General features: G+C 36.3%; 1 protein-coding gene across 1 annotated transcript; it reads left to right on the plus strand.

The window, feature by feature from the left end:
* Window positions 1–551: 551 nt before the first annotated feature.
* On the plus strand, window positions 552–8,348 carry LOC107040461 (axonemal 84 kDa protein). Its single transcript, XM_015260552.1, has 14 exons — window positions 552–580; window positions 656–679; window positions 740–861; window positions 1,814–2,000; window positions 2,066–2,206; window positions 2,272–2,546; window positions 3,802–3,974; window positions 4,122–4,388; window positions 5,633–5,794; window positions 5,862–6,015; window positions 6,085–6,364; window positions 7,610–7,705; window positions 7,774–8,103; window positions 8,168–8,348. The coding sequence occupies exons 1-14, from the start codon at window positions 560–562 to the stop codon at window positions 8,306–8,308; spliced, it is 2,373 nt and encodes a 790-aa protein (XP_015116038.1). The 5' UTR covers window positions 552–559; the 3' UTR covers window positions 8,309–8,348.
* Window positions 8,349–13,134: the final 4,786 nt, after the last annotated feature.

Below are 13,134 nucleotides of genomic sequence, written 5' to 3' on the forward strand. Positions count from 1 at the left end.
GAAATGTTGTAGGATTTCCGTATATGATATTCGAATATTCCTATACGAATATTGTCTATACGAATTATTTTTCTATACATAAACTTTTATATGAATTTTTATTTTCATACGAAAGATGTCTAAACGCTCCAGAGAAAAACGTAGAGAAATGTCGCAACTCCATACGAAATGTTTCTGTACATGTGACAGTGCGTCGTATAGGATCAAACCTATAGAAGTCGTACAGAAATCATTTGTATAAAAAATATCCGTATAGAAATATCCGAATATCATATACGAAAATGCTATAGAAATTCTATACGCAATCCGAATAGAAATTTTTTATACAATTTTTTCATACGTGCATTACCCCATTCGGAATTAAAATTCTAAGGTGGAGAATTTCCCGAAAGTCCCCGACCGAAAGTATTAGTGAGAGGAGAAAATGGAGGAAGTGGAGGAAATGGGAGGGAGTGAAGAGTGGATTGAATTTGAGGAGGAAGTATCTATTATCTCGGAAGTGCTTTACGACGAATATGAAACAGATGTTCCGCCGAAGTTTCCCAAGAAGCCGAAGACAATGTCCCGGTTTTCCAAACTTGTATATTTTCCCATTCTAAAACAAACAAAAATAATAGAAATTTTTTAAAAACAGGAATAAAAAATTCTATTCCAGGTGCAAGATTGGAAGGAATTGCAGGTGAGATAATTAATTTAGGTTCATTCTCGATATCCTCACGGAACTAATCCATTTCTACAGCCAACACCAGTCACCAAGAAGCCTAAAAAGAAAAAGAAGAAGAAAAAAAAGGAGATGAAGGAGCAAGAGAAAGAAAAAACTCGCTCAGCTGCAGCGACTGCTGCTGAAACAGAGAAGCAGAGGTAAGAAAGTTGAAAAATTTCATCCATATAAACTCAGTTCAAGATTTGCCTTTCGCAAATGAGAGAAACCCGCCAAAAACTTTAGTAATTGACTTCAAAACTCCGTGTGAAATCTAGATCAAAACTCCGTTCGTGTTTACTTCGCATGCTTCCTCATCCTCGATTCTATTCTATTTCCGCAATTCATTCCCCACCCTGTGAAACTACGGGCGGAATAGCTTGGCCCGATGGGGTGTTAAAGTCGAAACGCTTCAGTCAATTTTAAAATATTCGACAAGCCTAAACCACTGCTGTCGGGTCCTTACCTCGTTTTCGCGATTACCTCTTTCGCGATTCGGAATTCAATCAAGATTTTGAGTTACGCAATCGTATATTGAAATCATGTATACTGATCCACTGGCTGAAATAACTTTTTTCCGAAGTTACGCAGAAACTGTTAAGGAAAAAGTGCAGAGAATTGAGGAACGGTATAGTTCTTTAAGCATATTTACGTTAGTCGTTAATATTATTCGAAACAAGATTCTTGAAAGGCGATGCATGATGTCCAAGAATTTTGGTAGTTGAAATGCGCTTCACTTCAACTGTTGTGGTTAGACAATCAAGCTTCAATTAAAGCAGCATTTGAGCCGAGATTACCGAGCATTTTGCATTTATTTCAATTGTTCGTCCCGCACCTTCAGGTCGCGCCCTCGTCAAATCGATCGTCTCGAATTTCTCGAAGATTTTCATCGACATTTCGGTTCAAGAAGAAAATAAAAAACTATTTCCGTGGAATTCAGTTGCGAAGCGGCAAAATGATTGAAATCGATGTAGCTTTTAGCTGAGTTTTCTAGGAATATCTCCGAATCTAAGGGAGATAGATGAATTTTTGTAATAACCGTCCTTCCATTTAAATTCAATGTTCATGAATTTACGCAGTGAAAAAAAATCGCTAAACGTTTCATGCCTCCAGAAATGTCATGATAAAGGAGATGCAAGAAGAAATACGTTTGGAGAAGTACAATTCAGAAAGACATCTGCAGCTGGAAATAGAGCAAGGAGCAAAACGAAGAATTCATCTCGAAAAAACCTGCCGCGTCATCCATAATAATGAAAAAACTTATATGGACTACGTCTTGAAGACAACCGAGGAGGAAGAAGTAAAGAGAGTTTTGTGCAAAAGAAGAATCGACATGTTGTATTAAATCTTCTTCTCTCGTTCCAGTGGTTACGGTACATGACTTGCGATGGTCTTCCCGATCCCGGTGTACTCTCTCAGTTGAATACTTTTTTATTCCTCTGGGACCAGGAGTACGACGAGGCATCGATGTTGAATGTCACGACAAAGTGCCAAGTTGTGACTTATGTAAGTTTTTTTCCCCCGGACGAGAGACTTTCTTCTGCACGTAATTTCGATTTGTCGGTTCGCAGCTGCTCGCCAAGTTGGATAATATCATCGATTTTTCCGTCATGGCGGCGCGGGAGTACATAGACGAGTGCAAAGAGATTAGACGAATGTTTCGGGAGAGGTTGAAGTGTTGGATTGATCTCGCGAGTTATCGATTGCTCAGGCATATCGAGTGGGACATGGTCAGGGAGGATTTGAAGAATGCTAGATATGTTAAGGAGTCGAGCGAATTAATTTGCTGTGTTTGGGCGCTCATTCAACTTCCAATCAGTATTAAACAGGTCGCTGAACGAGACAGGTACAAAGAAACTCTTTCGTCATATCTACATTCGTAAAGAAAAACTGAGCGCACCGATAAGAAGATTTATTTGAAACTAATAAAGTTTATTTAAACAGTACGAAATAAAGTTGTTATTCAAATTGATTTTTTTTTCTCTATCTGCGGTTTTGTTTATATTAAGGAGCGACTATTATGGGTTTTAAATGTCGCGGGCTATTGGATTGAGATTTTTCGTAGATTGAAGGTCGATTCAATATGTCTAAAAACGAATACACTGTTGGAAATTTCTTAATACTTCAGTCACAGCGTCATCTGAATTTTCGATGTTGTGGGGTTGAATTCAATTTCAAGCAAATTGAGTTTTTCATGTTAAATAATCATTTTGATCTGTCTGTCATTGATTGATTTTGATTGATTTGATTGATAATCATTGCTAATCATTGATTGTTGAATATTCAAGGAATTAACTGATTCGTCAATGAAGAAATATACTGGAATTTCATGTAACTTTGTCGTTGTTAAAAATTTCAAGCTTTTTCACTTGAAATATCAAGAGTCATTTTTAAAAAATTGAAGCAAAAAAATTGTTTATTGTAGGGTTGCGCTGCAGACGCGTAAAATGTTTAAAATAGTCCAGGGCTTCCAATTTTTGAGCGGGAAAGGCTTTTTTTCCAAAATTTTGGAAAAAATGTGTACAATAACAAATACGAGCTATTTATTTGAAATTCGACTCCTACCCAGTTAATTTTTTTTTTATATAAAAAATTGCATTCATGTAAAATAGCTACAAACATGCGTCTGAAAGAATGTCTGAAAGAAAATGTATTTTAAATTTTTTAAGGCTCTTTTTTCTATTTTACATAAATGGTGCACTTTTTTATATAAAAAAAAATGAAATTAGCTGTGTAGAAATCGAATTTTAAACAACTAACTCGTAATTGCTATTGTACAGTTCAACACTTCAACAATAAACGATTAATTTCGTTGCATTAGTTATTCGTTTTTAGACATAGATAATAGATATTCAATGCATAATAAATCTTACTCCAATAGCGCACGAATTAAAAAACTCATAGTAGTCTCCCCTCAAATAAATGTTTTTTTCATTATTAATAGATCGTTATTTAACTTGGATATATTTTATCTTCGAACATGATAACAATTTATTTAATACGAGTAACTTATTATCGCCTCGGGATTGAAATTAACTCAAAATTTTCGCTTTCGGAAAAGGAGAATGAACGAATGCCACGCGATTCTCATTACTTTGCAGAAAATCGATTGAAGTTATCTTCAACGAGTTGGATATAACTCTGAAAATGCCAGTTGACATGGATTGTTATGCAATGGCGATCAGAGGCCTCTGGGTTCAATACGATCACTACTCAGATCTGAGTCCATCTTTTCTCATGCCAGAGATACCAAGAGAGTATCACGCGAACGAAGGTACAAAGGAAAAACTGATAAAGGAGATAAACGTTTTTCTGCTTCTTCAAGAGTTAATTTTTTATGTCGCACGATGGCGAGTGGTCTGTGCTGCAGACCGACCATGCTAATGATAAATAATTAATGCACTACACTTTTCCTTCCCAGATCTCCTGACGTTTACGTCGAATGAGTACGAGACAAAAATGAAGATCCGTGAGGAGCAAGTGGAGGGCAGAAAATTGAGACTGGAGGAGAAAAAAGCACTGGTTGAGCGTTTGTTGAATCCACCCCAAGCTGTGAAGGAGAAAAAAGGAAAAGGTGGGAAAAAACAAGCAGCAGTGGTTGGCAGGACTAAAAAGAGTGAACCAGAGGCGGAGCCTGAGCCACTGCCCTACTTACCAACTCCTGACGAGATTGTACTGCAAAAAGAAGGTATCTCTTTTTCGAAACAGCATTATTGCTGTGAAAATTTATGTCTTTTCCAGAAATCGAGTTTTTTCATGAGCGATTTTTTTCCCTGTACACACATAACTTTTCTGATGACTACAAAATTTCATATGCATGGGTATTTGTGGAATTTATTCGCAAATTAATAATTCACTTGCTAGGGATCATGGAATTGAGGAAGGTGAGAAGGATATTTCATGAGAGATATTTCGACTGCATTTGAGGAGGAGCATTAATGTTGGCAGTATTTATTCGCACACTCCACGGTAAATTTTATCGTGGATCCACGGTAGATTCTCACTCACATCTTGTCTGACATCTCTGCTATGAGCTCTGAGTCTGGGGTCTAGGACTCTCCCCTGGTTGGAAAATCACTCTTAAAATCATTTGCACTATATTCCGGCATTTTTTGCTGCATCCTGATACAGCAAAAAATGACGCCGGCAGAACAAATAATTCAAGGGGAGACTATCATGAGTTTTAAAAGTCGCGGGCTATTGAGAGTTTTCACACATTGGCAATCGATTCTATATGCCGAAAAACGAATAATTAGTGCAAAAAAATTAATTGTTTATTGTTCGTTCGCCCCGCAGACGCTTAAAATGCTAAAAATAGCCTAGGGCCTCCAATTTTCGTGCTACAGAGGTTTTTTTCTGAAAATTTTTGGAAAACTATGTGCAGTAACAATTACGAATTGGTTTTTTGAAATGCAACTCCTACACAGCTAATTTCGGTATTTTCTGAATAAAAAATTGACATTCACCTGAAATGACCCGAAAAATGTTTCTGAAAGAATCGAGAATATATTTTTAATATTTGAAGGATATGTTGTCTGCCTATTTAACATAAATGGCGCAAATTTTTGTATTAAACAAAACGAAATTTACTCACTTCCGAAAAACGAACTTCTGAAGTAAGTACTTCCGACTTAAAACTTCCGAAACGAACGAAATTTATTCACTTCCGCTTCATGCGGACATCCACATCTATGGGTCAATTTTATATACTTCTTCACATATTTCTTTAAATATATGAAAAAGATTAGAAATATACATTAAATAGGATATTGATCCCATTTCGTATATGCAAATAATACTTTTAAAAATCCATTTCGTTCCGGAAGGGAAGATGTTAGGAGTATTTCCCGAGATACATTTCCACTGTTCCATGCAATACTCATGATACCGCACGAACCCTTTCAAAATCTTGACCATTTACTTTGTACCCAGAGGAGAACAGAAAGGAAGTCCGAAAATTGTTATTTACAAGATGCGAAAAAACGGAGATAAACCTAAGGAAATATGCCATCTTGGGCGGTGTCTTGAACATTGATTTGATTTACCAACCGCCGCAGCCTAAGGACATGAGACGAGATATTTTCTTGACCACTCGTAGGTAATCTGAACCAGCTAAAAACCAATTCCATCATGTGCAAGAATATTCCGATATGTTTTTCAGTTCAGCTACCGAAAGAATTGAAATTCGTACCGTTCTCACGACCATATAAGGCACCACCGCCAGCGCCGGATGCTGAGAGAACCCCGGAAATAATCGAAGCCGAGATAAAAGCCTTAGAGGCAGCAATGGAGAAGCTAGTTCTCATAACTCTCCAGTAAAAATTCTCTTCCTAGCCTCACCAGAATTTTTATCAGTCCAAGAGAATGATAAAACAATGACTTAGACTTCCAGATTCGGTTTTGTGGTTGGAGCCACCGCTCGTCGCCCATTGGATTCCAGAAAGGAGGATTTGGTCGACTCAAGACGTTCACGATATCAAATATAACGAGGAAAAGCAAATAATCACTTTCAGATCTGGCAGACTTGGAGTTCACGGTCTTGCAGCCTTCAAATTCGTGAATCTCCCTTTTCAAAGTTGGGAACTCAAACCGGAAACCGGAAAAGCTGGCGGAGTCGTATTGACCATCTCTGCGGCCATTGTACAAGTGGAATTCATTGTCAAAGTGAGGAAACTGTCTTTCCTATTTCCGACTATCAGTAAAGAGGAAGAATATTTTCCGTTTCCCACAACTGGATAAAAAACGCATCTGACCACTAATGATAGTTAGTCACAAGAAATCGTGATATTACAACACGATTTGTTGAGTAAATTAAATCGCCACACACCGGAAATTGAAAAGGAGATTAAATTTACATATTGATGCACATAAGTTATACAACATAGGTTTTTATCCTTCTGTATAATCATATAATGTAATCTTCAATTTGTGAATTTTTCATGCGTTTCGTCGTAACAGGGATTCTATAATTTTCTTTCAATCATTATTCGTTTAATGGTACTTTGTCCAAATTTTTTTCATTTGTTAATACTGTTCATTCAATAACTTGACGAAAGAAAAGTTATTGAAAAACTGAACAACAGCGGAATATTGAACTTTTCCTGAAGCAATCTTAACGGTTTGATTTTAAGGCGGTTTTCTTCAGGTTTTCTTTCCATTCGGGTCAATTTTATTTCATCTCAGTCAATGTTTACCATTCGGTTGAGTTTATGTTTATAATCATATTGATGTGTGTTCACGCATGAGATGTTTATTGTTCGATATCAAAGAAACAATTGGGCCAATTGAATGAATTGGACGCTTAGTACATTGAACGGAGTCTTTTTTGGTTCACAGAGAAAAAACAGTCTTGATTTTCAGGGATATGTCACAGATTTTCAGGAATTAATGCCCCATTATGAGGAATTTGCGATTGTGAAATTCCCTGAATGCAAAACCCTTTCAGTTAATTTTGTCAGTAATTTTCAGGGTAAGTGACGGATTTTCAGGATCTCACGTCTACTTTTTGGGAATTAATCCTCAAATTTCAGTGGTAAAAATCAGTGATGATCGGGATCATTCTAGCCTGCGTCTAATATCGCCAATCATTGCTGGTAGATTTCTGAAAATAAGTGATAGATCTTTACAAATGATAGTGCATTGTGATATAAGAGCGATAAGTGGGAAGTTATGACGAGTGCAACAAACACGAGTCATAACCTGCCACTTATCGTCCGAATATCACATACCATTTTATGTTGAGGCTAAAGTCAAAAGTGCGGCGACGTTTGAGGAGGGGCGGGGCCCAAGAAGGGGGTCCAGGGGGGCGAAATCGACTTATTGCACGGCGTGACAAAAACTTTTGTTCCTCTATGATGAAACATCATTGGACGGATAATATTTGTATCAATCCCTCCTATATATCCCTAGGAGGACTTGGTCTGTCTCCACTCCCTGGCAGGCGGTGGCACCGCAGCCCTACAAGACCTAGTCGGCAAATACATGCGACTGGATCACCTGATTCGAGTAACGTATCAGCTCAAATAAAAACCTAACCGATTTCCAACTAACTAATGAATGAAAAATCCTCGCAGAAAATGAGAGCCGGTGGTTGTGACTTGTTTCCGGATAGAGATGCAATTAGTTACGTCAAAGGTCTTCCAGTTAAGCATCCAGTCACTGAGAGACACCTCCAGGCGTGCATGGGATTACTCTGCACAGCCTACATGTTCGCATGGTCTCGGTGGAATGCAGCTGGCACTGCGAGGCAAATTGTCATGCAAATTAAAGAATTACACGGATGTATCGCTAAGGAGCGATCTAATATGATGCTCCTGGTGACGCCCCTTCAAACTATGCTCATTCAGTGCACGGAAGTGGGATCGGAGTTCTGTGATAAACCGTTAGATGAAGATAATAATAAGGTATTCCGCTCATCGATTCAATATTTTTTGCTCCCATTCGTTAACAACGATTTGTTGATTTCAGTTTTTTGCTGATGTCTATCATCTCGCTCTTCACACTGCCGGAATAAAAAGCCGGTTGTTGATGAAGGCAGTGTCATGCAAACTCGCTACGACTGTTACTAAATTGTTAGAGGCTACGAATGTTATTAGTATGTCCACGTGATCCGAAAGACGGCGAGAAATATTGTCGGTATTTCGTTGTAATAAAGAGGCTGTGATAAAAAAGAGAATTGACTTGTATTTTTCCCACAGTTTTGCACAAAAATGTACATGATAATGCGCTATTATAAATCGTTATAGCATCATGAAGAAAAAAAACATGATCAATGAAACGTGATTATAGCTTTGATTGTTGCTAACGACAACTTATGTAAGGAAACGAGAATACGTGCGTCTGAATGGGAAGTGATGAAAAAGTTCTTCATTCATCTCGGTGCTGGGTATCAATAGATTATGGATTCTGCTTAGTAGTGGAAAAACGACCTCGCATCACGAAACTAAGTTCTTCAGTTAAATTTATCATCATTTGAGACTGAATAACTCGGGACAAGAATTTCGTAGTACACTGAGAGTAAATAAGATTTTCTAGGAGCAAAAAAATTCTTGCCACAATTCTTCCTCTAAAGATTCAGGAAAATCGCGCTTTTCTGACAAGAAGCAATTCTTTTCAGAATAACTCATTCGAGTTTGTCACAATAAACGTTTGAGACTGTGAAAATTTATTTATTTAACAAGATTTTCAAAGTCCTGATCATTGATTGTAACAAACTCGAATGTGTTGTCCGTAAAAATATTCATGCTTGATGTCAAGAACGATTCAACTTGCCTCAATCTTCTAAACCTTTTCGACTTCCAAACGAGAAAAATAGCGTGACAAGAATGAACCTGATCCTAGAAATTTATTTTTTGTCTCAGTATGCTTTTTTTCTCTATTTTTTCTCTTGCGTGGAGTGTTCATGACATGAACATGAACATTCCACGATGAAGAAAGAATTTCTTGGCTCAAGAAATCGCTTTTTTAGTACCAGAAAATAAGAAAATGGGTAAAGGAGAAGTGGAGGAGAAATATAAAATATAAAGTAAATTATTGGAATTAATTTGAAGGATAAAATGGCTGAAAACATTCACAGCTTCGATTCAGTAAATCACAAATCAGGCGCTCGTGTATTGAATGAATGTAGAAGTCATGCAAAGGAAAATCTCCGCAGATTCCTGACATATGACTATCACCTGCTCTCGATCGCCATAAGTTCGAAGGAAAGAAATCACCCCATTTTCTTATTTCAAAGTCGGCTCATCGTTTGAAGAATATTATCTCTTTTCGAAATGAGAATAATTTCTCATTGAGTACTACTCAACTACTACTTGAAACCAAAAAGTATCGATTTTTTGTCTGAAACCTGTCGTGAATTGACCGAACATTTATGCCATTTTCGCAGCTCAAGAAATTATTTTTGATATTTTCAATCTTGTTTTTCTCTCAGTGTAGATATTTAGGTCATTCTAGGAGGCCACTCTCTATGGAATGGACATTTTGATTTCCTAATGCATAGCAGCAAAAAGATTCAACAAGGAAAATGTATTTGAATCAATAAAATACTTTCCTGATTATTACCAAGGTAAAACCTGTTTCATTTGTAGATGTGAATATTTTGAAACCTGAATAATAAGATAATTCAACGAATTATGAGGCTTATCACTTTGGTGATAAATTATCTGATAAATTATTTGATTTGATAGATTATCTGATAGAGAATTTGATCTGATGTAAAAATTTTGGTGATTCTTTGTTGTTTTTTCAGACAATATGGTTATTCGTATTATGTACTGACAGAAAAAATTAGTTCTGCCGAAAAATCAAAAGTTTAACAGAAGAGATCTCCCGTCGTGCTGATTCAATTAGCTGTAGACATTGAAGAAAGTTTATACCAAAAATGATAATTTCCATAGCAGTCAATGTTCCCGTAAGATATTTTCATGTCACGCAGCGCAATTAGTCGAGTTTGACGCACGTTGCGCGAAGCGACGTCTGCACGGTGTAACATAAAATATTATAGCTCACTGGGGCATAAACTTCGTATTCAACGCATGTGAGAAGAGACCTCGCCTTCGGCTCGGCCTGTAAACTTCACATTCGTCGAAAACTAAATTTCTGCCCTTGTACTCTAATTTACTAATATGTTTTTCGGGTAGACACATTAGTAATACATGAGGCCCGGTCTTATCAAGTAAATATTGTTGAGTAGTATGTATATTTTTCCAGTAAACACATCATTTTCATAGAACAAATGATAATTTCAAAACAAAATTTGATTTTGCTTCCCGAAGACTGCGTTATTGGCAAAACTTAATGATTTCTAGGGGAACAATTCAGTGGCGAACCGGTGAAACGGTTCAAGTCGACTTAGCTCTCAGCTGAGGAACATTTCCGAATGTAAGATAGATTGCGAAATTTTAGTAATCTGCTTTTTCCTGACTCCCAATTCGTTCTACAAAAAAGGATATAACAAAAATTTTGCTATCCTCGCCTTCGGCTCCGCCTGTAAATTTCACATTTGTCGAAAACTAAATTTGTGCCCTTGTACTCTAATGTACTAATCTTTGTGTCTTTCGGGTAGGCACATTAGTAATACAGAGAATTACATGAGGCCCGGTCTTATCAAGTAAATATTGTTGAGTAGTATGTATATTTTTCCAGTAAACACATCATTTTCATGGAACAAATGATAATTTCAAAACAAACTTGATTTTGCTTCCCGAAGACTGCGTTATTGGCAAAACTTAATCATTTCTAGGGGAACAATTCAGTGGCGAACCAGTGAAACGGTTCAAGTCGACTTAGCTCTCAGCTGAGGGACATTTCCGAATGTAAAAGAGATTGCGAAGTTTTAGTAATCTGCTTTTTCCTGTCTCCCAATTCGTTCTACAAAAAAGGATATAACAAAAATTTTGCTATCCTCGCCTTCGGCTCGAACTCATATTCGTTAGAAAAGTTTTTTCCGGCATGATGACGAAATATACTATTCGGGAAAACTGTATTCTTTCCATGGTATAGTGCTCTGGGGTTCTCTCAGATCAAATGACTGTGGCACAACAAATTATATTTTCCTGCCGACAATTCGAATTCTTCCACAAATATTTCTAACAGCCATGACATAATTTTGATTTTTGTGAAAGATCTTGAATTTTCTTCTATCAGTTTGGTTAATTTCCCTATGGTAAATCTATTCGTATATCTAAACATATCATTTTTTGGCAGAACTATAATTTATTCTCTCAGCGAAAACGGCTAGACATATTGGGTGAAATGAATATTCACCTTTTTCATTTGATAATTGAATTTCCGAAACGACTAACAAATCACATTGAACTATTTATGCAAATTCTTCGAACCCGTTGCTTCTAACTCGTCAAATGTTCAGAAAAAAATATTGAATACCCGGATAGTTATCACGATCATATATTTTGGTGAAAGAACGACTTATTTGGTGATGTTTTTTTTTCATCAGTGCACGTGCGACAGGAGTGAAACTTCTTAGTTGGAATCGTGAATCGATTGTTCAGTTTTCCTGTTTTTCGTAATAGAATTTCTGTGTCCACTGACTGGATTTATTTTTCGATAGAGAAGGAAGAACATAATTAAGAAAAATGACTCAAAAAGGACTGACACAATTCCACCCATAAAAAAAACTAAAAACGATATCTCAGCTCGAATGAAAAATAATGATTCAGGTGAGCTCATACTAAATTCTGCCGCTTGGACATACAGCAGGTGTTTAGAATCATGTCTTTAGCTTCCGCTCTATTTATTTTGATTTTACTTCACACTTGACTTTCAATGGGTTTTTAAATGAGATTATAAAATGGAGGCGGCGTATAAGCCCTCACATATGGTCACTTAATGAAAATAAACATCTTACTAATGAAATGATCACTCAGGAGCTTTTCCATTATTTAAACACTAGAAGTATGTTCATTAGGCAATAAAGGATGCAAGAAAAAAATACCAGTGTGGGAATTGTTACTGTGCAGGAGGATAATTTTTGCATCCATAGATTGTTTTTTTATCGAACAAATCGTAAAATATCCTCCACAAATAGATATTTTTTAATTGAATTACATTTCGCCTCACGATTACCGCTCGTACAGTGAAATTTGCCATAATTTTCTAGGTAATTTTATCCAACTTTTCTCTCCGTGTATGTACATAAAATGTAAATACTTGGCTGAAGGCCCTCGGGCGATGGCCAGTTGCATACTCTTGCAGGAACTTGCAACAAATTTCGTTAAAAAGAAAATAAAAAATACATGTAGCAGTAAAATTAATTGAAGCTATGAAAATTTCTCTGATGCTTAACAAAGTATTATCACTTAAATCGCATTTAGTGGCTGTTCACCCGAGTTATGTCTTTTTAAATTTTCGCTGAGATAGTGCTTTCTCACTGGATGAATTAAGTTAGATCCATTTAAGGATATCCAAGTATCTTTGACAGTTTAGTACAGACCACACTACAGATTCAATCATTTTCAATCATTAAATTTGTTGATTAAATTGCGGAGAAAAATGTGAAAAAATCATGAACATTCAGCATATAAATAAATAATTGAAATTATTTGAATTTTCGGAGACTTTATTTTTTCGGTATTAAATCGACTGCAGGTGAAATTCTGAATATTCTGAATATTAATAAATTTGACTCCGAATAAATAACTTTTATGGTGGAAAATTGATTGTTTATAAATTATTCATAAAAAATGCTCGTAATTTTAAAAAATTGCATTTTTCAAATTATTTCATCAATCTTCTCCAAAAGTATAGGGGAGGGTGGGGCAAAACGGTCCCCCTTCAATTGTCAATAACTTGTGAATGACATTGTGAAAATTCCCAGTTTCAACTTCATTTTGAAGATAATTTTTCATTCTTCAAAACGAGCTCTAACTCATCCCAATCGGATTATTGAATCGGAAAATATTGACGATTGAAGGGGG

Source organism: Diachasma alloeum, unplaced genomic scaffold (genome assembly GCF_001412515.2).
Source record: "Diachasma alloeum isolate Michigan unplaced genomic scaffold, Dall2.0 Dall_scaffold_00336, whole genome shotgun sequence".
Taxonomy (NCBI): Eukaryota; Metazoa; Arthropoda; class Insecta; order Hymenoptera; family Braconidae; genus Diachasma; species Diachasma alloeum.

Coding starts and splice junctions, on each gene's coding strand:
- LOC107040461 (XM_015260552.1), top strand. CDS start 560: ATGTCCCGGTTTTCCAAACTT. Junction 3,975..4,121: donor AGAGTATCACGCGAACGAAG/GTACAAAGGAAA, acceptor TTTCCTTCCCAG/ATCTCCTGACGTTTACGTCG. Junction 5,795..5,861: donor AGATATTTTCTTGACCACTC/GTAGGTAATCTG, acceptor TATGTTTTTCAG/TTCAGCTACCGAAAGAATTG.